General features: G+C 36.2%; 1 protein-coding gene across 4 annotated transcripts in view; it reads right to left on the minus strand.

The window, feature by feature from the left end:
- PALLD (palladin, cytoskeletal associated protein) overlaps positions 1 to 26,026 on the minus strand; it is a 209,468-nt gene that overhangs the window by 5,807 nt on the left and 177,635 nt on the right. For 3 of the 4 annotated variants that reach the window (XM_087724610.1, XM_087724611.1, XM_087724613.1), the window contains 9 exons: positions 24,906 to 25,041; positions 21,581 to 21,682; positions 19,673 to 19,723; positions 18,935 to 19,156; positions 11,466 to 11,615; positions 6,744 to 6,838; positions 5,328 to 5,460; positions 3,397 to 3,604; positions 1,684 to 1,849 (listed from right to left, as the gene is read on the minus strand). In XM_087724610.1, coding sequence (XP_087580736.1) covers positions 1,684 to 1,849; positions 3,397 to 3,604; positions 5,328 to 5,460; positions 6,744 to 6,838; positions 11,466 to 11,615; positions 18,935 to 19,156; positions 19,673 to 19,723; positions 21,581 to 21,682; positions 24,906 to 25,041 — 1,263 coding nt within the window. The remainder of the gene's footprint in view (positions 1 to 1,683; positions 1,850 to 3,396; positions 3,605 to 5,327; positions 5,461 to 6,743; positions 6,839 to 11,465; positions 11,616 to 18,934; positions 19,157 to 19,672; positions 19,724 to 21,580; positions 21,683 to 24,905; positions 25,042 to 26,026) is intronic. The other variant, XM_087724612.1, reaches the window with a different exon arrangement.

Raw genomic sequence — 26,026 nt, forward strand, 5'->3', positions numbered from 1 at the left:
CAGCTCCATAGATATTACTTTTATATATGCCAAACCTCGATAACAGGCTTCACAAATCCTGTGCTGCTGTACTATTGGTGGGACCTCTCTGCTACAGGCTGCATGCTCTGTATTTTAGGTCTTTTTTGATTGCTGTCTCTGTGGGTCTCCTGTATACACAGGACATCACAGCTATTTTTGGCACAAGTCCCGCAACAGTTCTTCCTTACATTCAATATTTACTGAAATAAATAGTCATCTATGGACCTGAAAAGGTCCTTTGTGGGACACACATATTATCACAGATGGGAATGAGCAACCCCCTATACTCATGAAAGGTGCTTCTCTGAAGAATGTGACTCCCTGAAGAATGTCTGCTGTTAACATATTTGAATGTCCCTGGGCAACAGTTTATAGCTGGCTAATCCTTTTAATCCAGAAGCATCCAAAGCATAGTGAGGTTCTCATTACCACCTGTAACACTTTCAAGTGTTCATAAGTTTTTGAGGGGTACTTATTCATGAGAATTACAGTATATTTCACTTTTCCTTTAGAAGGTCTAATTGGTATACATAGCACCTCTTCCGCCAATTTCTTCTTTTTTTTTTTTTTACCACCAGAATCCTATCATACGGATTGATCTGAGGAAGTGTGACTGGTCCAAAGTAATCCAGTGAGCTTCTGTGACTAATGTCAGAACTGGATATATAGTAACTTTCAGGGTCTAGTCTAGCATTTCCACATTGGCTCACCTGGTCATTTTGAATGTGATCTGTTTACAAAGACTAGAACTTTCAATTTATGATAAGAAGAAGCTTAATTTTGCAATAAATATTAAGCCGGTATAAACTGTTCTCAAACCATTTATGGTAATTGAAAGTACTATGACAGTGTTTCTCAACCTTGGCAACTTGAAGATGTCCGGACTTCAACTCCCAAAATTCCCCAGCCAGCATTCGCTGGCTGGGGAATTCTGGGAGTTGAAGTCCGGACATCTTCAAGTTGCCAAGGTTGAGAAACACTGTACTATGAGATCTATATTTAGGAGTAAATAAAAGATTTTTGGTTATGTTCAGAAGATAGAAAAGTGGATCATTGGAAGGTTTCAACTATAGAACTAAAATAAAAGTTCAACTGCAGTAGGGACAATGCGGATTCCTGCTTCATACCATTCATTTCGTGCGGAAATGTAACCTATGGGGTATTATAATATAATCCTTATCTACAACAATTCTTTTGTACAAAACCTTTCTCAGCATCTGAATGTTATTTTAAAATTAACAGTCATGTATAAATTCCTTTAGATCTGGCTTGATTTGTCTTAAGATGACTTATTCCAGGCAATGGCCAGTAGCAATAGCAGTTAGACTTATATACCGCTTCATAGGGCTTTCAGCCCTCTCTAAGCGGTTTACAGAGTCAGCATATCGCCCCCAACAATCTGGGTCCTCATTTTACCCACCTTGGAAGGATGGAAGGCTGAGTCAACCCTGAGCCGGTGAGATTTGAACCGCTGAACTGCAGATAACAGTCAGCTGAAGTGGCCTGCAGTACTGCACTCTACCCACTGCGCCACCTCGGCTCGGTTAAATGTATCATTGGCTCAAAGTGTTCATGTATTAGTTATTTATACTGTTGCTCAAGCCTTAAAATGTTCAACATAGACAAGTGGACACAGTTTTATAAACAGAATATGACACTAACCTCACTCTTTCAGTGTTGTATATGAGTGACTCATTTTCCTTTTTCCAGAAAATCTGAGGTGGAGGCACACCTGAAACCCGGCATTCCAGTCGCACAGGAAACCTCTCAGCCACTCCTGTGTTCTGTAGTTTCTCTATAAATACAGGTGCCTTGTGTGCTTCCTTAGCTGAAGAGACAGAGATCCCCCCCCACCACATCAGTATATATTTTGAGTTGTGTTCTCTTAACATTTCTTAGCACTAGGGGTACCTGACAGAGAGAGGTATTTGGAAAATGAAAATGTCATTTATTTGCTGCTACCTAATGGGCTGAGGAAGATGCAATGTTCCCACTTGCATTAGGAGAAAAAAATGAAGGCCCGTGGGGGTCTAGACAAATGGTTATGATGAAATGTAATATTTTGCCATAATTGCTGATGGTTCCGCTATAATGAAGCACAGCATCCAAATATTTCAGCTTGGCTCTGTTTTCCCATTGCAAGTGATTAAGCAAAAGCTGATGTAGAAGTCAGAACTTTTAATTATATCCACAGACAGTCCCATTTTCTCACTTTCCGATCAACTTCAAACTTTGCTTTCTGATTCTTTTGGGGAGGCAATAAGATCTCTCAGTGTGGATGTAACAGACTGCTATAGTTCCTTGTTAATTTCTGGGGGGAAATGGCACTTCTACCAATAAGAAAGCAAGCAGGGATTCATTCAGTTTGCACTGCTCACGGAACAAGGAGCTTAGCAATTTGAGATTTCTGTTATGCCTGAATATGGCCAGGATTTCATAAAAAAAAAACAAATCAAGAGATTTTTTTTCTCTTATCAAAATTTATCTATTTTTCTAATAGATACCTGCAGACAAGCAAACAGGACAGGAATAGTTTTTCATACCTTCTGCAGGATATAGTGCTATTGATGTATTTCTTTCACAGACCTTTTAAAATATTCTAACTTTGGAGCTAATTTACATGAATGGCTCCCACATCACTGCAGACAATGGACAATGGCTGGCTTCAAGGCTCTTTTATCTATAAAAGTGAGATCAACTATCTCCAAGATCCAGTTTGATGTGCATGACTCAGATGCTTCCCATTGGTTCCTTTACATAATCACATAGCAATATGGATGCTACTCACATAAAAGCTAGTTTTAAAGATCCCCCAAAATAAATGTATTTGCATTTCAGACAAGTCATTTGCTGCTTACAATTGGAATAATACAGTAATGAATTCAAATTATCAGTTGGAACACAATCCACCCAGATCTCCTAAACATTGGTTACGTAGTTCCAAAATAGTGATGGCAGCATAGATTATATTCATCCCTTTTGGTGATCTACATTCATTCAGTTATAAGAGTGAGGCTAATTTTCTTGCTTCTTGCATGATAATGCTTTATAAAAAGAGGTCTCAGCTGGCAGCGCCAATGTGCCAGACTGCAACTCATTCATAAACTATCTCCCAATACACACCTTAGGCACCCTTCAAGATAGTCATCTACCATCTTCTGTAATATGGGCTTTTAACACTACTATACTTACAGGATGTTACAAAGTATAAAGAGAATGGATAGCATAATATTGCTGATTAGGTTTAAAAATAACCAGGAAACTTTTGTCAAATGGCAAAATATGTGCTAAAAAGAATTATAGAGAAAGGAGCCACAGTTGAACCTTATGTTCAGGCACTCAAATCCATTTTTTCAAATTATGTAAGTGTCCTACCTGCCACAATCAGTTCCAGGCTGAAAGTGTTCTGGCCAGCTCGATTAGTGGCATGACATGTATAGATGCCAGCATCCCTTGCTGTGACTGGCTCTATGATTAAGGAGTGTATACCATTTTCCCGTACAAGCATTTTGTGGGAATTATCAGAACGTATTACTCTTCCATTAAGTTGCCAGTTGATGTCAGGAGTAGGCAAGCCACTGACCTTAAATAAAATACACCACAGTCCTCAGGAAAGCGAAAGTATACAAAGAATGTAGAAAAACTGTTGACAAAATGTTTCAGTGCACTGTATTCTGTTACCCCAGAAGATCAATGGATAAAAATTCCGTGACCCGTCAAAACCGCGGTCCACAAAAACGCGATCGACGAAAGCGCGCATTTGACGTCATCACAGCGTGACAAAAAAAATTAAAAATTGAAATAAAAATAAAATTAAAGCAAGCCGATTCACATAAAGGTAAGGGTTAGGTTTAGGGTTAGGGTTAGGTTAAGGGTTAGGATTAGGTTTAGAGCGTTAGGGTTACGTTTAGGGTTACGTTAAAGGTTAGCGTTAGGTTTAGCGTTAGGTTTAGGGTTAGATTTAGGCTTAGGTTAAGGGTTAGGTTTAGGGTTAGATTTAGGGTTAGGTTTGGGGGGGTTAGGGTAAGGTTTTTGCTTTATTTTTACATTTTTCGATCACAGCGCGATGTTTTCGTCGCGCTGTGATGACGTCAAATGCGCGCTTTCGTCGACCGCGATTTTGTCGTCCGCGGTTTTGTGGTGGAACCAAAAATTCGTTAATTCTTTCTGCATGCATGAGCAAACTTTTTAGTATTCATAGATTTCATCATGGCAAGCAGTTCTACTTGAATGGAGGTTCCATTAACAAAATTAAATACCACAATTCATAGAACGAAAAGATTTTATGCCTTGTGACCTTTTTTACATTTAATAATATCTTGATTGTTACCTTCAAAGAGGAATGTCTTGAAAAGGTTTCATTGAGCAAAATTTCTTTTTAACTGTACACTATTGAGGAAATTAAACTCCATATTCAGAATTCAAAAAAACCACATTTCAGCTTATTGAATGATAAATATATATAAATAACAATTCCTGCTTTGCAAAGTTGCTTTAACAGCCATAGAAAGATTTTAAAAGCACTCCAATAGCATTCTGAGTTACTAAATACAATTGAAATTCACTAGTTTTTACCTTGGGAAGATTTACAAAAGCTCTGAAAAGGAATATACAGGGCAAATCGATTTTGTTTAATATTTACAAAGTGTTAATGTACAGAAAGAGTATTTTCCATTATATATATCACTTTCCTACTAGACAACCTCCTCATAGAGACCTTGGGTGAGATGATAATATGACATGTTACTCCAACAATGATTTTTAGGATAATGTAAATACATAATGTTTACTTAAGGGATTTACTCAATCCCTTACTATCTAAAATCATTCTCCTGTATTTGTAAAAATATAAATATAATACACATATAAAATTCAGTCAATATAAAAGTAGTCCTTGACTTACGACCATTCATTTAGCAATTGTTTAAAGTTACAACAGTATTGGAAAAATTGACTTATCACTAGTCCTCACACTTATGACTGTTGCAGCAGTCTCGTGATCATGTGATCAAAATTCATGTGTTTGGTAATCAGCATGTATTTAGGTTGGTCACAGAATCCTGGGGTCACATGATTGCCATTTGCAACCATCCTAGATGGCTTCCGCCAAGCAAAGCCAATGGAAGAAGCCAGATTCACTTAATGACCATGTGATTCACTTAACAGAAAAGATGGCAAAAAGGTCATAAATCAGGCACAATTCCCTTAATAACCACCTTTCCTAGCAACAGGAATTCTGGTCCCGATTGTGGTCATAAATCAAGGTGCCTATAAGTTCAATATTAAAAATAAAAATTTAAATGTACCTTGCAATCCATTCTACAAAGTTTTCCTTCTTGAACTATCAGATCTCCTGGAGCCTGCAGGAAATGTGGTCGGAAGAAGCGTTCCTGGATTGGTTCATTTTCATCTCCACTATCCCTTGATCGAGACCGTGGTCTATAGATGTAATATGTAAGTAACCCCAGAAATATAGTATATTTCCAAATGTATTTACATTGCTATAGCTCAAACAGATATTAGTGCAGATTTAGTTAACTCTTTCAATGAAAACTATTCATGATTACTGCTACTTATCTCTAAGTCTTCTCCATTTCTCCTTCTCAAGTAATCACCTCTGCATTTCATTCCCATATCATTATAAAAAGGGATGCAAAGACAACACAAATTGCTTTCTAGGCTCAAGCATATTATGAAAAAAAAATCTTTTTTCCACTCCAATTTAGTTTACTTCATCGACAGACAAGCAGAACTATAATACTTTACCTAACAAATTGCAATCTGCCAAGAGTGGTTTCATAATTTACACATCACCTATCTGTGTATTCCTTGTTGCGATTTTGCATTTTTTGGGGGTCTGTACAATAAACATCTGTCACATTAATAACAGAATAACAAAATGCATTACAGTAGTCCAGGAGACAGACCAAGAAATGAAATTGCTAACTAAAAAGTCCTAAATAATTGTTTTGCTTATTATTTTTATTGAAGAGTACAATTAAAAGCTTAATTACTAAAAGTAACAATCTCATATAAATACTAAAAATATCATAAGATCGAAAACATTATTTAGCTCAGTTCAGATTCAACATGTTTTCAGTTATGGAATGCAATATTTGTCACTTAATGTTTCCTGCAATTTAAAATTTGTATAATGTTTCATCTGTAAAAATGGGTTCAGTTTGAAAAGTCAACTTTTAAAGCATCAGATAAATACAGAGGAGAGATCCAGCTAATTATGTATGTTCTTAGTCAGTAATATCAATCAATAAAGTAATCATGATAAAAAATATATTTATATAGGTAGTCCTTAACTTAAAACAGTTCATTTAATGGCCAAAGTTTCAATGGTACTGAAAAAAGTGACATGACCATTTTTCACACTTACAACCATTTGCAGCCTATGGTCAGATGCTCAAAATTCAGATGCTTGGCAACTGACTCATATTTTAGGATACTTGCAATGTCCTGGGGTCATGTGATCACATTTTGTGACCTTCTAACAAGCAAAGTCAATGGGGAAGCCAGATTCACTTAACAACATTGTTACTAACTTAACAACTGCAGTGGTTTACTTAACAAATTTGGCAAGGAAGATCATAAAGTGGGGCAAAATGCATTTAACAAATGTCTTACTTAGCAACAGAAATTTGGGTTGTAAGTCAAGGACTACCTTTATTAGAGCCATAAATCTTTCCTAAGTTCATAATTAATAGTCATACCTTCTGACATGAGGCTGGTTAGGTGGTGTCCTGGGGCTGCGTCCTCTCTGATTGACAGCTTGGACCATCAATCGTCCTGTACAGCTTATTCTCCCCTAGCATTTGAAATTTAAAAAGAAAAATTATATAGATGTAACACAGTTTTACTGAATAACCTTCGTTTAACAATTAAATCTTCTAACTGTCCTTTAGATTGTTAGTTATGTACTTTTATAAAGTGTTTGTTTTTAAAGATTATTATTTTTTTCTTTGGAGTTATTTCCATTGTAGTGTAATCACATATTTCACATGAACTGTTGCAAGCCCAACAAGAAATGAGGTGGTCAATGAATATTCAGAAACTTAGAAATACAAACAGCTGTATAAAACAGATCACAGGATATACAGCAATGACCTATGGCAATTCCTAGTTTTGGCTGGCCTTTAACTATGACAGCTTCAATTCAATTCTATTCCTTCCCTATCATATTACCTAATTAATCTGTTCTCTCATTTTTAGCTCACAATCCAAATTTACTGAATAGCAACTATTGTTCCTTTTCTTACTATTAGGTTTTTTGCAATTACTGTACCAAACTGTTGCTAAATAACCACTAGGTGGCATCACACAAATAATTCTAACATTCATAGTTTGATCAATCTATCTATCCATCCATCCTTCCTTCCTTCCCATCTTCCCCTCCAACATTTAAAGTATGTATTCATGGCTATATGCTCAGATTCACTCTATGAAGATTGAAGGCTGAATAGCATAAATCATTACACTGGTTATAATAACATATGGGATGAGGAACACAGAGTTCCTAATTAAATGGATCACTGTAATTATATCCATCTGAACCTGATTATTTGATCCACATGATCAGAAGGACTTACTGCAGTCATTAAAACAGTCAACTGTATTCATTAAACACTGTTGGGCCAGATTAGAAAGTTGTTGTTTTCAGACAAATATATCTATTCATTTCAAGAAAACATACAGTATACTTGAGAATACATTCCACTGATTATAATGGGACTTATTTCTATATACTCAAATACAGGATTTTACCATTAACCCAACAACTACCATTTTCCCCTGAAAATAAGACATGCCTGGTCTTATTTTCTTTTGGGCCCCAAAATAAGCACTTAGGCTTATTTTCAGGGAATGTCTTATTTTTTCCCCATTACAAGGCTTGGCCTGGCCTTGCGTCCCCCCACGCATGCACAGGTGGCAGTAATCATGAAGAGGCCAACTGCAGTAGGAGGTAGAGAGAGGGAGGTGCCCAAAGGCCATCAGCTTGCGCACCTTGGATCAACTGCCGTGGAGAGCACAGCTGGTGCCGCTGCCATGAGGTGCTCTCTCTCTCTCTCTCTCACTGCAAAGGCAGTGGCAGCACTTCAGTTCCTGGCCGGCCAGAATGGACCCACTTTATCTCTTTCTTCTCCCTGTTCCTCCTCCTTCTGTCACTCCACTTTTCGTCTATCCATTGCAGCACCCAGGATCTATTTTGACAGCGGTGGGGCTTGGGAGATGGTCAATCCCCATTCATGGTGTGGCCACAGATGACAACATTGGGCAAGACGGAAGGCAATCCCGCCCACCAGACCAGCCTGGTGTGGGTGGGGTGGGAAACCAAGTGGCAACGAAAGTAGCTGAAAGTGTGGCATTCAAGCCCTGGAAGATTATTTAAAGGGACAGCATTGCCTGCAGTTTTCATTACTCATTGCTTCTAAGCATGCACTTCCCACAATCTTCCAAGACTTGATTACACAAAGGCAATTTGCTCTGGAAGGGAAGAGGGGAAGAAATTTCTTTTCGGAGAGGTCCTGCCCAGTAGTCAAAACTTTAACGCCACACTTTCAGCTGCTTTCGGCACTGCTCAGTTTCCCACCCCATCCCTGCCAGGCTGGTCTGGAGAGTGGGACTACCTTCTGCCTTCCCCCTGCCACTGGGGTCTATTTTTGGGGAAACATTGTAGATGCGGGAAAATTATATATATGTTATTAAAACAACCATTAATTCACATATGACTGGATACCAGAACTGGGCCCAAAGCATTAAAAAATTCTTTATGAACACAGAAAAATGTACAATCACTAACATTTGTGATTTTGCACAAATACTTAAAGAAATTATCTACAAAAGATATGAAGTATAAAAGCTGAATGTAATTGCAATAGCATAATCACTCAGGAAGTAAACACCTTTTTATGCAAAGAGAAAGGAAAACTATAATTACAATAATTACATACGTTTAATTTTCTTTAGATTTTTCACGAATTTAAATCATTTCCCAGGGCGTTCAAAAGCTTGTAAAATAAGTGGACTAAAAGACAGGCTGAGCTTGGGAAATTAGGATCAAGTCAAAATAGAATTCTACCATTGCAATCAGGGTGGAGTTTTCTGAATGTATAGCTCAGTTTCTTAGCTGTTGTCACCCATGGTTCTGACAGTATTTCTTAACTGGATGAGTTTCATAGTTAAGATGAGTGATTGTATTTAAAGACTGCCCAACAACTGCAGCTAAATAGCCCTGAATAAGGTATGGACAACTGCTATATATCCTGAGAATCTGACACTTTAATTGAACTACTGCCTAACCACTCAATAAGTAAAACCACTGTAGGGAAACTGGGAAAGTGTGGGGACAGAAATTATTTACAATCATATGAAAAAGTAATTACACCCGATTGCATTTAAAAAAAACTTTTTCAATGTAGTTCAACAGAGAAATATTTTTATCTCCATTTTAACAGTACTGATAGATATCATGCTTGATTTATATTTTGTAGTTCACTCTGTAATTTAAATAAACTTAACTGCAAATTTTCTTCACAGAAGGAAAGGGCATATCTATTGATTTTTATTTTATTTAGTTATAAGCTTTACGTGGCTGCTCATCTTAAACAACACTAGGTGCCTTACAATAATTTCTGCTGAAGAAATGATGCAAACTAGTGAGGATGCAGCATAGGAATTTTGAAGTATCTGAAAATACAGGTCTGTAATCCCTCAACTTACAACAGATCATTTAGCGACTGTTTCAAGTTACAACAGCACTGAAAAAAGTGACTTATAACCACTTTTCACACTTATAACCATTGCAACATCCTCATGGTCATGTGATGAAAATTCAGACATTTGGTAATTGATTCATACTTATGATGGTTGCAGTATCCTGGGATCATGTGATACCTTTTGTGACCTTCTGATAAGCAAAGTCAATGGGGGCGCAGAGATTCCCTTAAACTGTTGCAAGAAAGGTTGTAAAATGGGACAAAATTCACTTAGCAAATATTTCGCTTAGCAACAGAAATTTTGAGCTCAAAGACTATGTGTAATTTGTTCTACAATGCTAAAACATATGACTGTGTTTCTCCAAAAATAAGACCAGGGAAATAGGGAAAATAAGAAAATAAAGACAAAAAAAGTTATATTTTTTGTTTTTCAAAATAAGCATTAGGGCTTCTTTTCAGGGAAATACCTGAATACCAGGGTGATCAGCCTGGTTGGACACCCCACCCCCTGGTGCCACACAAGAGCTGGTGAGTACATGGGGGGCGACAGTGTCCGGCAGCACTGCAGCCCACTAGCCCCTTGGTCGGAGCACTCTGGGACTGGGTAGCTTACCCAACACAGATGAGTTAATTACCTGTCCAAGCAGCAGATAGAGGCAGAGACATGGGGAGGGGGAAGGCATTGAAGCATGCAAGGCAATCTGGACATGCCACATAGGCCAAGGTAAAGAAACAGAACACAGTCAGTCTCTGTTCAGTTGCTTGCCTTCAAAGATGCCAGCAACAGTTTAGGAAATCTTTTGTCTACACCACAGTCATTAAACCTTGAAGCACAACACAGACCCAACAGATATTGGCTGTGAAGGCCTATATAGTATATTGTGCCTTTTTTGCTGGAGTAGAGAGGAGAGAAAGGACTCACCAGGGAATAAGGACATGTGCTTTACTATGGGAGAATATGAATAAAATGAACTCTCATTAGAGGTAGGGAGGAATCTGGTTTTTCCTCATAATATATAGTTCTACTCTAGTGGTGGGTTTCAAAAATTGTTGGAACCTACTCTTTGGGTGTGGTCTCCTTTATGGGAGTCGCTTGCCACCCATTTGATTGGATGGGAGTGGCTTGCCACCCATGTGACCAGATATGAAATTATGAATTAGTACTTAGGTCGGTCCAAGTAGCTATTCAGAAACTCTGGCATTGAAGCATGCAAGTCTTAAAGCTGTCAAGTTACAAGATCCTTGCCAGTGGTGGGTTTCAAAATTTTTTGGAACCTCTTCTGTATGTGTGGCCTGCTTTCCGGGTCCACTGATGGAACCTCTTCTAACCAGTTTGGTAGATTTGACGAACCGGTTCTACCGAATAGGTGTGAACTGGTAGGAACCCACCTCTGTTCTACTCAGACATAATCAGAAGTAGAAGAGTTTGGAGTCATCAGTGATTAGCTGATGATTCAGAGAGGCAGACTTCAAATGTAGCTTGTTTACCTAGTAACATCTATATAAGGACAGTTGCTTAAAGAAACAGTTTTAAATCATTTCCCAACAGCTCTGTATTCTCAACTTGGCACCATGAATATGAGATGAGTTGAGAAGCCTTAAGTATTACTTGTCCTAGAATGACATCATTTCTCAATTAAATCTTTAACTCAGACTGTGCATGTAAAGAAACATCTGTGCCCAGGAGCATACTGATTCTATAGCTAAGACTTGAACTACCTGTGGATTGGCAGCCATGACAGTGTAATTCCCATCATCATCGAGGGTGGAGGCAGTGATATGGAGAGAGCAGGTTCCATCAGGTTCTCTTTGCATCGAGTAATGCTCATTCCTTTTAGAAATTTGCTTTCCGTCTTTGAACCAATAGATCTATATTCAGAGAAATCAAAAGCAAAACATAAACAATGAAAGTGAAACATAGTAATAAATTATAATCTGTGAATGAAGAATGAATCCAAGTGCTGATTTCAGGGAAAAAAACCACATAAAAAGGATCTAGAATAAATTCCTGCCTTTCCTTCTGTTATTTGGAACAAATACTTGAAAAATAAACAGCTATTTCACTTCATTGGCTAAACAGCGAGTAATGCATGTATTTGTGTTTGAAGCAAAATTCCAGATTGAGATAATGTAAAATGGTGAAGAAATTAGTTCTCCTGTTATTGTTGCATTACATTTTCCACTTTATATCATCATTGCCCAAAAAGTAAATAGTAATATTTTTCTATGTACATTTTTTCTCATAACATTTTACTGCTAGTCATGCCAGCAATATAAGGTCCAATTAGGCTCCCTAGGTTCAATCAGAAACCATACCAAACAGTCAATAAATATTTAGGGCTTGAATTATCTCCCCTCCTCCAAATCAATATTATATTTCTTTTTGGACCAAGCAAAATAAAGCAAAAAATGCAGAAACTTTTGAACTGTCAAGAACTTTTCATTAGAGAAGAAAATGCTGTCCCTTCCCCTATACTCGGGATGGCAAACACAGGTGGCACGCGGAGCCATTTGTCAGCTGGCAGTACACAGGCGCGCATTGGCCAGCTGAGTTCAGACTTTTATAAAGCCATTTTTCACCCTCCCCAGGTCCAGAGGCTTTATAGGAGCATGGGGAGGGCGAAAACAGCCTTTAATACAAATGAAATATTAATAATCATATTTGTTGCATTTAACATATATGGTTCTAATAGTAATATACATATTTTTATTAAATTATAATTTCCCATTATTTAATTATTCAAAATTTCAGTATGTTATTTTTATGTCAATCACTATGTTGTTCAAACATTCTTAATGCTACCATTAGTCAAGTTCTGATTTCCCCTCTATTACTTCACCTTATTATATAAAGATGTGTATTCCATTAATCCCCTTTCTAGTTTCCACCCCTTCTAACTTTTAATTATGCCACTATTGTATTTAAAAATATTCCCTTTTTATCCACATTTTAATACAAATAAAATAATATTCATCATATTTACTACGCTTGACACATTTATATAGTTCTGATAATAGTACATATATTTTTTGTTGAATTATAATATTTCATTATTTAATTATTCAATATTTCAATAGGTTATTTTTATGCCAATCACCGTATTCTGGATATAGTTCCTTTTACTACAAGTAGAATATTAATAATCATATTTGTTACATTTAACAAACATATCATTTTTATTTATTTATGTATTTATTTCACCAAGCATGTATTAGATAACATATGTAAGTATAAACATGATTTTAGATACATGAAATGGATACGAATAAAAAGAAACATTAGGACAGGGATGGTAGGCACATTGGTGCGCTTCTGCAGACTCCTTACATACCTCTTAGGAATGGGATGAGGTCGACAGTAGACAGTCTTAAGGCTAAAGGTTTGGGGAAAAATCAGGGTAGGGAAGTGCATTCCAGGCATTGACCACTCTGTTGCTGAAGTTGTGTTTTCTGCAATCGAGTTTGGAGCAGTTTACCTTAAGTTCTAGTGATAATACACATACAGTGTATTTATGTTCAGTTATAATCTTCCATTATTTAATTATTCAATATTTCAGTACGTTATTTTTATACCAATCACCTTATTAATCAAACATGTTTAATACTACCATCAAGTTCTAGCTTCCTAGCTTTTATTATATAAAAATGTGTATTCCATTAAACTCCCCCTCTAGTTTCCATCTCCATTCTAATTTTGTTATACCACTGTTATATTTAAGAATGTTCCCTTTCTATCCATCGTCTCTTGCCCGCTTTGAAGCTTTAATTGTTCCATTTCTTAGCTTGCCTCCCATATTCCTCTCTTAGCTTGCCTCCCATATTCCTCTCTGCTCTCCTATATCTGCTTCCACTTCTTGGCCAATCATTTTGAACATTTCTCCCTTCTCTGCCCTATTCCATTGTCTATTTTTCAAATTATCTACTTTTGCCCCTATCTCGCTTCCAAAAAAGTCTTCCTGTAACTCCAGTTCCTCTTTTTCTTCCCTTAAAATACTCTTCCCTCCGCTTAATTCATCAGTCATTATTATTTTTGTTATCTCCTTCTTGTCATCTCGTTTTATTTGTTGGTTTGTCTGTTTTGTTTTTTTCATCTACTCTTTCAATTGGCTCCTCCACTTCCTGGGCATCTTGGTCACTCATTGTCCTTTGTGTCATATTTTCCAGCTCTTCATCTATGCTCTGCATTTTATTCATAATCTCTTTGTAAGTTTCTTGTCAAAGGATCCTTAATACTCTGGATTATCAATGTGGTTTCTTCTCAAATTCCACTCATTTCTTGCTGATGGAGCAATCTTGTTTTAGTTTTATTTTGTTTCTTTTTTGTCCAATAATCCAAAAACCATACATTCAAATCTAAAGTCACTTCTCAAAAAATTCAATATTCATGAATCTTTATATCCCAAAGCTAATCAACCGGTTCCTCTGGGTAATCCGAAAACAGAATCTTCGTAAATCCCTTTGTAAATTCAGTCTTGTGTGGAAGCCTTCAGGGGTCTCTTTAATAATAATGTCTTTCTTGTTCTCATTTTTAAATTTCCAATAGGCAAGTATTTCCAGGAGTTTGGAAATGTGTTATAGCTTTCTTTTGTCAGCAGGTGGCATTTTTAAGTCAAATTTCAATATTAACATTTTTTATCCAATTTTAATGGTAATAATCCAAAATATAAAGATGATGTTAGTTTTTTAAGTAAATAGTTCCAGCATTTTAAAATGCTTATCCAAAATGATGACTGTCTAATTTAAAAATCCAATTTTCTGTATCTTAACGATTTTTCTGCCTTCTTCCCTTTGATTCTTTTTCTTTTTTAAATTTTTCCTCGAAGTGTTAAGTCTCTGTTACTTTTAAAACAGTTGTAAGTCTCTCTTTTCCTGGATATTCTTCTCACCTGATTCCAGCCACTGTTCACCAACTCAGCTCCAGCACAATTCTTAGATGGTCAGCTGTCCCAGCTTCGTGGCAGCCATCTTATACATCATGGCGAGAAGAAGACTTAGACTACTCTCCGTGGAGGGAAAAAAGCCCCGAGGTTCAACAGAAGAGTTGCGATCTCTCTTGTGACCTTTCTTACGACCCACCCCTCCTTAGTTTCAGCACCCCTACAAGGCGGCTTTGGCTCCTTTTGAGCCCACAAACAGGGAAAAGTCAGCACAGAGAGCTCTGTTCCCTGTGACTGGTAACACCGTAACGTCACTTCTGTTTCCCAAACATGCATTCACTAGTGCATCATTTTCACTGGGTCTAATAAAAGTATTATCCAACTGTGAAAGCTAATTCTTTTTTACTACTTTCTAATGTTTACTAAGTTACTAAACCAATTCTACTAGTTCATCAAAAATAGTTAGCTTAGTATTTTGTGATATGATGCTGTATACAAAAACAGCAGCAGTACCATGTACACTTGGTCATTGACTTATGGCGAGAGCTGAGTCTAAAATTTCTGTTGCTAAGTGAGACAGGTGCCTCATTTTACAACCTTTCTTGCCATAGATTTTTAAGTGAATCACTGGAGTTAAATTAGTAATATGGTTGTTAAGTGAATCTGGCTTCCTCATTGATTTTGTTTGTCAGAAGGTCGCAAATAGTGATCATATGACTCCGGGACATTGCAACTGTCATAAGCATGAATTAGTTGCCAAGCATCTGAATTTTCTTTATGTGACCATGGGGATTCTGTAAGGGTTGTAAGTGTGAAAAACGGTCATACATCACTTTTTTCATGCCATTGTAACTTTGAACGGTCACTAAATATTATAAGTTGAGGACTACCTTATGTTCAATCCTGAGGTTGTTTATCATAGGTATTTGAAAACAAAAGAAAGTTTCCTATTATTTCAGATATACAGTATGTGGTCCCCAGTTGTACAAAATGAACTGACCTGGTGATCCTCTACAACTACACCATTAATTCTTTTTCTGAGTGAATAAATGACAGTGTCCATATTACTGGCTATGTCAGATGTTGGCGGATAAAGGCTTTTGAAGAACTGGCTCAGGAAGAACGATTAAAAGACTGTGCCAGTTTTCTTGACAACTGCAAACAGTTTTAATGCAGTCAATCCCGAAAGCAGCATCGTTGTATCATTTTCATTTCCAAGGAAAAATAAAAAGCAGAATCCTCCTAAACTGTTATATGTTACAACAATTGTATAGATTGGCCAAATTCTTCATTTTTCTGATGGTTGACCACCATCTATTTATTTCAATGCATGAGATAAAGCTATCATTAAATTTTTAACAAAGCTTTTAAAGGAGGAATACAAATTGCGTTTCATACTTCCATATAAGGTTACCAGATACTAACAAGAACTGTGTTACTGCAAAGAATTTTTTTTTCCTGGTTTGTCTCTTACTAATCTTATGTGCTGGATTGCAAAATTGTTGGCGCTGCCAACAAACAACAGAGCAATGTGATGGCACAGTTTTTGTTTCACAAAAAACCCTTGTGCATATTGTTTGTAAAGCCTAAGTCTTAACAAAGGCTTAGCTGTAAAAATAAGTTTGAACTTGTACATTACACAAATTTCTAGTATTACTTCATAAATGCTGGTCTTGTAAGAGCTATTAATTATTTTATCATACATTTTTTTTCATTACAGAATCTGGAAATTTGCCAAAATTATACAAGTTAAGATACGTAAAGGAGTTTATGCCTGGTGTCCTAGATTAACATGACAGTGTGGCATTTTACTGTTAATTCAGTTTTATAATAATTGATATATAATTCCTTACTCTTGCCCCACAGCAATATTCTAAATGTAGTCAAATGTTTTTCCCTTAGGAAATTACAATTACTTCATATTATTGTTTGCATGTTGCCTTTGTCAAGTTAAATAACATTTTTTTTAAAAAATTAACCACGTGCAGTTTAACTGAGCTGAAGTAAATTGGGGTGTGTGTGTGAAAAGACTATCAATATAAAATGCAGAATCATATAAATGTCAGACTCTAAATTTTGAAGTTCACCTTTAAGGTAGTTTCCTTCTGCCTATATTACCCCTCAGATATATTTTACTATCAAGACTTAATGGAAAGGATCCTTTTGTCCACTGATACATAGTAAAAGCATCAATGTAAAGACTTATGCACTCATACATTATGTTCCATTTTATACCTAGGAATTTAACAATAGTGACAAAGATGACATAATTTCAAATATAACAGTATTGAAACATATCTCCTCTTTTTAAATTCCTAAAGAATCCCCAAATCCCTTAGAATTCATGAATCATTTAGAACACAAAAAACATGTTCTTTCATGAATGCATATTTACAAGAAATAGGTTTTGTACTGGTTATTCACAAACAGAACCTGGGAGGAAACTGCAACAGGAAGCAAAAATGCTGTTCATTAGTTCAGTGTTTCTCACTGTAAAGCTGGCTGGGGAATTCTGGGAACGGAAGTCCACATGACTTAAAGTTACCTAGGTTGAAAAACCCTGGACTAGATCACTAGGAGCAATACTGTACCAAACCATTATGTTGCAGTATAACCCCAGGCCTCTAATAAAATAAAGCAATTACAGGGGGAAAAAAGTTAAATTAAACACAGTGGGGTTGTTTAACATGTATTTCAAATATAATGAAGTTCAGTTACACATTCTGAGATGCATATCTTATGTAAAATTGCAATGTCTTGTGATCTGACAACATCCCTATGACAAGATGTAGCACAACCTGTAATTTCAATAGTTTTTTCCAAGTGTTTCGTACAGTGCAGTTCAGAGCTGTGGGACCTATACTGGCATCCTAATGCTTGGCAGAGAGAGAAAAAGTGGCAGAGAATAATGGCACATTGAAGCAAAACAGCTATTAGACAGGGTGGTTCTGTATACCCTCCACTTTAGCTCAGTTAAGTCCAACAAAATGTCACCTCAAAAAGATTACTAGAATTTATAAAATCCACTTATCTAAAAAATATCGAGAAAATACACACATAAAGGAGGGTTTGCTACTCTTTGGAGACCGCCACCAACAAACCTATTAGAGAAAACATTATGTATTGCTGAATTATAACTCTGGCATGCTTCTTTATTCATTGTGCTGGCTTTGGCTCTTGGCATTAATATTTCAGGAAAGCCTCATTTCTAATTCCTGTTCTGTCTCAGCCAATGAATGGAAATCTGGAAAATACTAAACTTATCTGCTTTTGCTACATGGGTTACAAATCATGGCTGGTGGCATTTCAAGTCTGTTATAGATTAGAACAGGAGCACTGCATTGTTTACATGTTTATTATTAAGAAAAATAGCCTCTAGGTTATTCGTTCTAACCAGCAGAACGGAGAATCTATATCAGTGGTGGGTTTCAAAATTTTTTAGAACCTCTTCTGTAGGTGCGGCCTGCTTTGTGGGAGTAGCTTGCCAGCCATGTGACTGGGTGGGAGTGGACAACTTGTAAAATGTGATGAAACTCACTTAACAACGCTCTTACTTAGCAACCAAAATGTTGGCTCAGAAACTCTGGCATTTGAAGCATGCAAGTCTTAAAGCTGTCAAGTTACAAGACCCTTGCACCCCTAAGCCTTTAGGAAAGAAACCCCCAGGGGTGTTCAAACTTGATAGCTTTAAGACTTGTGGACTTCAGCTCCCAGAATTCCTCCTCCAGTCATGTTGGCTCAGGAACTCTGGCATTGAAGTGTGCAAGTCTTAAAGCTGTCAAGTTACAAGACCCTTGCACCCCTAACCCCTTAGAAAAAAACCCCCAGGAGTGTTCAAACTTGACAGCTTTAAGACCTGTGGACTTCAACTCCCAGAATTCGTCCTCTCGCTCTTCATCTTGATGATGTGTGGATGGGTGAGGGGAGGGAGCTGGAACCAGTTCTAAACGGCACTGTAGATTTGTGGAACCTCTTCTATAGAAGAGGTTAGAACTGGCAGGAACCCACCCCTGATCTACATGCTGGCAAAGCTCCAAAGGGCATCCACAAAGATCTAATAAACCTTCCAGTTCACTGAATACTTAAGAAAAACCTGAAAGCATATAGACTAAAATTCAACATCCTCATCATTCATGGTGTCTATACTGTATAATAATTTTGATATGAGTTGGAAAACTCTATGTATTCAACACTTGTGTAAATTAGTCACATTTCAAGGAAATTAGAAAACCCCAAAGAACATGTTTTTATGAATCTCTGTGAAAGATTCCTTTTGTGTGAATTGTCCAAAGCGTCTTCCCTCCTCCTCACCTTTGGGTTTGGATTTCCAGATACTCTGCATATAAAAGTGACCGGCATTCCTTCGAATATTTTGTAGTGTTTAAGTTTTGTCTCAAAACAAGGTGTCAGGCTGCTATCAAGAACATCTTTCCCATGCTCCACTTCATCATCAGATTCTTCTACTGGAGTTCTCTCCAATCTAAATTCAATTTCACTTATCAGTCTCTGCTCAAAACTGGAGACTTTGTATTCCTATAAATAACAGACAACTCAAGTTAGGTCTTTAAGGCCACTTTATCAGAAAGGTTATTTGATGAGATTATAATCATTTCAATTTTTCAGATTTTAATTAAAAATGTAGATATACAGGTCTGTACATTTTAAATAGTATTCTATGAAGCAAAACATAAAGGAATACATTAGCTGAGCAACGGGCATACGGATCTATGGATTAGATTATAATGTTTCTGTTTTAAGGACTGGAAATATTGAAATAACCCCTTAGATTACTTAACTAGTTAAGTAGAATGTAAAACGATCCATTTGATCATTTTAAATATTGAACATATTTTGAATGGAACTGTATTCCCTAAAAATCTGAAGTGGAGCTGTTTACTACATAGCAAAGAATAGCTTTAAATCTCAGATTAGTGAATTATGCAAAGGAAAGGAAGCAAAGATTAAATTCTGCAAACAGCATTGCAATGCCAAAAGAGGAAATAGCAAGAGGTCAACAGACAGGAAAGCAAGAAAAAAGGAAGGTAGAACCTTTTGCACAGCCTCATGAGTCACTATAGAAGCATCAACAGAACCAGTTCCCTGTAAAAGCAGAAAAAAATATGGACACTAAAAGAATTGTAGGAGAACTTTGTAATAATCTCAGACAAATTGTTTCTCAGGATTGATTATAAATGATGATGACCAGTCATTTCATTAAAGTGTAGAAATTTCTTGTTCTTCTGCACTTAAAAAAATTTGCAGACTATATTTGATGTCAAAATGGAATAAAAAAGCAGGATAGAAGACATGAGAATTGAAAGAAATCTTAAAATTATTATTTCATATGATCAGCTAAGGAAGAAGCACTATATTCTGCATTATAATTGCCTGCAATCATGCAAGAGTTTAAACAAAACCATTTTGATTTTATAGGATTCTGTTCTCTGTTCAAGCAAAATTCAGATTCCATCTTTTTCTAGTTATAAAAATAATCAAATACTTGGCTATGCCGCTATAAATGCCTTGGCCTGCAACAATTCTGCTCTCAAAACTATCTGGCTTCCCCATAAAACCTTTCATTTCTGCTTCAAATTAACCTTCATCCACATTTCCTCCATTGCTTCGTACTTTATGGCTGTTTATATCAATCTACTAAACAACTAAAATATTTACTGTCTTTTTTTAAAAAATGCCTTAGAGCAAGTGGGGAATCTTTCAGTGCACCTTGCAGACTGAATCCAGCACAAGGAATGTCCATTGTCCATTAATAACTGAAGAGGGCCAATTCCAATCTAATATAATGGTATCCCTTGTTCATTCCCTAGTCTCTGACATATAGGCAATTCATTTTCAGGCTAATGGTAAAAAGGGGAATTTTCAGAGATGAAAAGCATCATACAGTACTAAAAACATGATTATTATTAGCAATTCTTTATTTCAAAACTCTTACATTAATATACCATTTAGGTTGTTGTGATAAACACACATGGCAATATAATGTAGCATTTTAATCAAATTTATGGTTTAGTGTTGACTATTTTGTGAGTTGGGACAGCTACAAGTGTAGCTACCATGTTTCATTAAATATGTTTTCCAAATTCATGATGCACTCTATTTGATCAGAACATAGGCATAAGATGCAGAACATAGGCATAAGCGAATATAAAAGAAGACACAACTATGTTCTTAGGATAGTTTTCAGCAAAAAAACATGCATTCCTGCATTTGGACAACATATTTCAGTCTATATAAACTCAGTTTGAGTGGGCTGCTAGCACATCACTTAATGAAGAGCTATTGGGCATTCAACATTTAGCTATAAGTGTAACCAGGCTAATGTTTCCCTCTCTAAGTCTGGAGTGTTATCAAAAAGCAGAATCAAAATAACCACGTCTAACAAAAGCTATTCCATATACAAAAAATTGTATGTAGATTTCATATCATGATACTGTGAAATTTACCTATAACTGGTACATTGAATAACTGATCAAAAGATTAAATCTTGAAGACTAAATACATTTTAGACTGAATCCAAAATGTCTTGCAATTTAATTCCATTTAGGTAGCCAGGCTTGGTGGAAAAGAAATATGAAGCTGGCCTATGAGTATGCAACGTCCAGTAGTATGAATCTCTTTATGAAAACAAACTTTGGCCTACATAATTAAGCAATAATGTAAAGAGTATGTCAACTGATATGTGAATCTAGCCATTATAGTCTAGGGTTAAGATAACCCTAGATTAGCTTGTTTGGGTCATTGTTTAAGAATACCAGATTCCATGTTGGTCAATGACCATCAAAAAAGCTTCTCAACCTACCTGGATTAAAAATTAAGTCTAAAAGCAAGCTATGTTGTCATCACTCCTCAACAAAAAAAAAAACCCCAACCCAACCTTCTTTAACAAGAAAATTGCTATTTTATTATTTATGTACAATTAATATTGCTAAATTGCAGTACCTGCTCTGCAAGTTCCTCTTCTGGTTCTTGAATATTGAAGACTGTTGCAGCATTGTCAGCCCCCAGCAATCGACGAGCCATCTTTTCTTCATATGTTAACTTCTAAATCAGAAGAATGAGAGATATTTGCATCATCTACCAATGAATACATGAATAATGTTTTCCAAATTTCAACACACATTTCAATGTAACTAATACATTTCTGTCAGAGATAGACACAATTTTACTAGCCATGAATCAGTCAACATTTTGGAAGGTTGCCAAAAAAAGAGAGGCACAATGATAAAGTGGGTGGGGTAAAACCATAAATGGCATGGGACTAGTATCTCCATGACATTTTTGAAGAGTGGATCTATTATTTTTAGAATTTTTAATACAGTTTTTGTGAATTTCGTGAGTTTTGTGAGCTTAAAATAGCTGGAAATAGTGTCATCAATTTTTACAAGTTACAATAGAGAGAGATCTGGGGAGAAAAAGGATTTTTTTAGAGCCACCAGTTTTAAAATAATGTTTTCTGAAAATCTGCTAGCTTTCTTTCTGGAATAAAGATAGGAGCCAGGGTTTCTTCTTACAGCCAAGAGCAAATAGGAAAATCCATTTACATCAAACCAGTGCATATTCAATGACTTCAGAGCTAGCTGTACCACTAAAACCCATGTTGGCAATTCACTGAATCCACAAGGCTCTTTTGCTAGAGAGGAGATTCCTCTCTATCTGAGGAATGAAACCTCTGGATAAAACTTGTTCTAAGCCTAGACAAAGAAGCTGATTTGTTACAAACTTCCTTAATCTGGCCATATCCAGGGTTGCCTTTGGCCATACTGGCTGGAAATTTAACACATCTAGAGGATTACAAGTTGAGGCAGGCTGTATTGCAGGCTTTGTCTTTGCTAGTTTAGACTCATAACAGTTGTAATCTGCAGAGCTGAACAACACGTATTGTTCCAGATCCTGCAATGAAGTCTCATTTTGTTGGTTTATATTTGCTTTATATATTTACATTTTACATATATATTGAAGATATTTGTATTCTGCCTCCTTATTACAAAGTAAAGAGCCATGGTGGTATAGTTATTAGAACGCAGGCTAATTCTGCTGACATACAACTGCCAGCAATTCGGCAGTTTGAGTCTATGGCCCAAGGTTGACTCAGCCCTCCATGCTTCCAAGCTCAGTAAAATGAGGACCCAGATTGTTGGTGCAACATGCTGACGCTGTAAACTGTTTAGAAAGGGCTGTAAAGCACTGTGAAGTGTTATATAAGTGCTACTGCTATTCTTATTGTTTAAGATAAAAATATAAAAACCTAGTATAATAATTCTATTTTGCTTTATATAGTATGTGCAGTAATACAAGTATGCCATAAAAACAATTCCCTTGCTTAGTGATTTTTACTGACAAAGTCTAAATTTTGCAAAAGCGTTGACACCAAAAGAAGAATGCAGGACAGGAAGGAGCACACGGTAAGTCTTATTTCCCCTTTATAGAACTTTGAAACTATAATATATAAATTAAAACAAGTATGAGTATTTTAAATGAATTTTTCAGGTGACCAATTAACTATATTCAAAATTTACAGCTACAACTTACAGGTGAAACTCGAAAAATTAGAATATCGTGCAAAAGTTCATTTATTTCAGTAATGCAACTTAAAAGGTGAAACTAATATATGAGATAAGGTCCAAAGTTCTCTTTTCTGATGAGAGCAACTTTTGCCAAAAGCATGAAAAACTGTGAAATGACTGTGGGATTATTGTGCTTGATTGGCCTCTCCATTCTTCCTCCATACTCTGGGTCCTTGATTTCCAAATGAGATGCAAAAGTTGCTCTCATCAGAAAAGAGGACTTTGGACCACTGAGCATCAGGATTTTGGACCACTAAGCAACAGGATTTTGGACCACTGTGCTTCATTAAGACCAGGGTCGCAGCCATCTACCAGGAGATTCTGGAGCACTTCATGCTTCCTTCTGCAGACGAGATTTGCCAAAAGCACCAAAACCTGGTTCAATGACTGTTGGATTACTGTGCTTGATTGGCTAGCAAACTTGCCTGACTTGAACCCCATAGAGAATCTATGGGGCGTTGCCAAGAGAAAGATGAGAGACATGAGACCGAACAATGCAGAAGAGCTAAAGGTCACTATTGAAGCATCCTGGTCTTCCATAACACCTCAGCAGTGCCACAGGCTGATGGCTTCCATGCCATGCCGCATTGAGGCAATAATTGCTGCAAAAGGGGCCCAAACCAAGTACTGAGTACATATGCATGCTTATACTTTTCAGAGGTCCGATATTATTCTATGTACAATCCTTGTTTTATTGATTGCATGTAATATTCTAATTTTCTGAGATGGTGGATTTGGGGTTTTCATGAGCTGTACGCCATAATCATCACAATTATGACAAATCACGGCTTGAACTATCTTGCTTTACATGTAATGAGTCTTATCTCATATATTAGTTTCACCTTTTAAGTTGCATTACTGAAATAAATGAACTTTTGCACGATATTCTAATTTTTTGAGTTTCACCTGTAGAACATGAAATTCTGATTGCTGGCTGTGATCCTAGAAACTCACTCAACAGTACTTAACTGTGAACCATACAGGGATTCCAGCCTTGTCCTGGCTATATAATTTACTGTTTTCCCCTTCTTACGCAACAGGCATGCCTGATTCCTGTAGCCTCTATAGGTGTTAAACATATTTATTGTCTTTTTGTTGAAAGCCCATGTAGTAATATTTCACTTTTAAGAAAGTAGGAATGGCCCTGAAACTAAGTGTTCCTTGGTACTTATTTTTCTTTTTCCCACCTTATCCTGCTAATAGCAAAAGTCAATTTGCTTATTAGCCTACATCTTTATGCTGAAAAGTAATAATGTAATATAAATTGATTAAATAAAAAATGATAAATATAAGTATCCAGAGGTAACATAAAAAGATATATCAGATCCATACTGTATTCAAAGAAATCATAAATAGACCAACCATAGGCAACATTTTCAGGATGTAGTAATTATAAGTTGGAAGGAAAGATTCCATGACATAAGTGTAAGAAACTTCTGAGTGCAAAATAAGGATTTGGGCCCTATATATCTTTCACATTGAATCTCAGTGCACAGTGGAAAACCACAATAGAGAATATTTCAGTTTGGATCTTGCAACTCAATTCTGTATTTGAAAATCTGTCTCCTCCTACTATGCAATACCAGCTATAATTGAATACAGTATCATATAAAATTGAAATCCACATGAATGCAAAGTTAAATTCTCTCAAAATGTACATAAAGTAAGAAAACTATTTAGAGTTACAGCAAGCTACATACTGGCTGGCCGTTGTTCAAGAGATCTTCCTTGAAGCGAAGTTTTCTTTCCAGGTCCTGGATAACAGCATCTTTTGTGCCCTGAATTTCTTCATCAGATGCAATCCTGGCAGTTCTGCCTGATTTTTTGGGAAATCCCCTGTAAATAAATCACTAATAGTTTAAAACATGACAGGTCTATATAAAGAAATTCTAAGTTTAATGAGTGCTAACGTTTTATTTTAATTAATATTATATTTTGGCTGCTCAAGACCAAGCTAGTCAAACTAATGCAATCAAGGTCAGAATTGAAAACTCCCAAATGATTCAAAGTGAGATTGTGTAAAGAATCAGAAGAAACAGATCACATACCTTGTGTATACACAAACTGATTATAAACAATGAAATATACTGTATATATAATAATAAAATCAAAATCGGTTTGTTTCAAGCTGAACATTTCTAATTCTTTACTCCTATCCTGTAGTCATCTGAATTTTTGCAGCTGAAATATGCTAGCTGTCATTTTGCTTGCAAGGTTTTTAATTATCTGAATTTGACTAGGTAATAGCTAAAATTAAAAGGGAAAGGGTAATTATGAAATCATGAACTCTGGCAAAATTATAGGCCGATAATAAGCATTTTGTGTTTGGAGGTAATCTTAAAAAAACATGTTAAATTTTCTAATGAGGTTTATCTAGATTCACTGAGAGGGTTAACTGTGGAACAAAATATCAGAACTTCAATGCAAAATGAACTATTAGCTAATAATCAGCTTGAAGGAAAGAAAAAAAATTCAGAAATGTCAGTAATTAAGAATACCCTGGCTATAAGAACAACAACCTGAAACAGAAGAAGTAAACCAAATTCTATCCCTTTTAAAAAGTACTCAAAGCAATTTATTACTAGTGCTTTTAAATCACTCAAATTCTTTTTTTTTTCTGAGGGTTTTATTTTTTATTACAAATTTTTACATATTTTATGAAAAAAGTGTTGTCCGGTTACGCCTTCTATAGTGTAGCTTCTGCCCTCTGGAACAGCATCCGCCATCTCCATCCCAAGAGATACTGAAAGCAGCTTCTCTCTTGGGGCCAAAAAGGATTTAAGGCTTTGGTCCCAAGACCTGGGGTTGTGGCACCTCAGTT

The sequence above is a fragment of the Thamnophis sirtalis genome, unplaced genomic scaffold (assembly GCF_051295495.1).
Source record: "Thamnophis sirtalis isolate CommonGarterSnake01/CBP01778 unplaced genomic scaffold, rThaSir2_p1.2 scaffold_10, whole genome shotgun sequence".
In the NCBI taxonomy this organism is placed as follows: domain Eukaryota; kingdom Metazoa; phylum Chordata; class Lepidosauria; order Squamata; family Natricidae; genus Thamnophis; species Thamnophis sirtalis.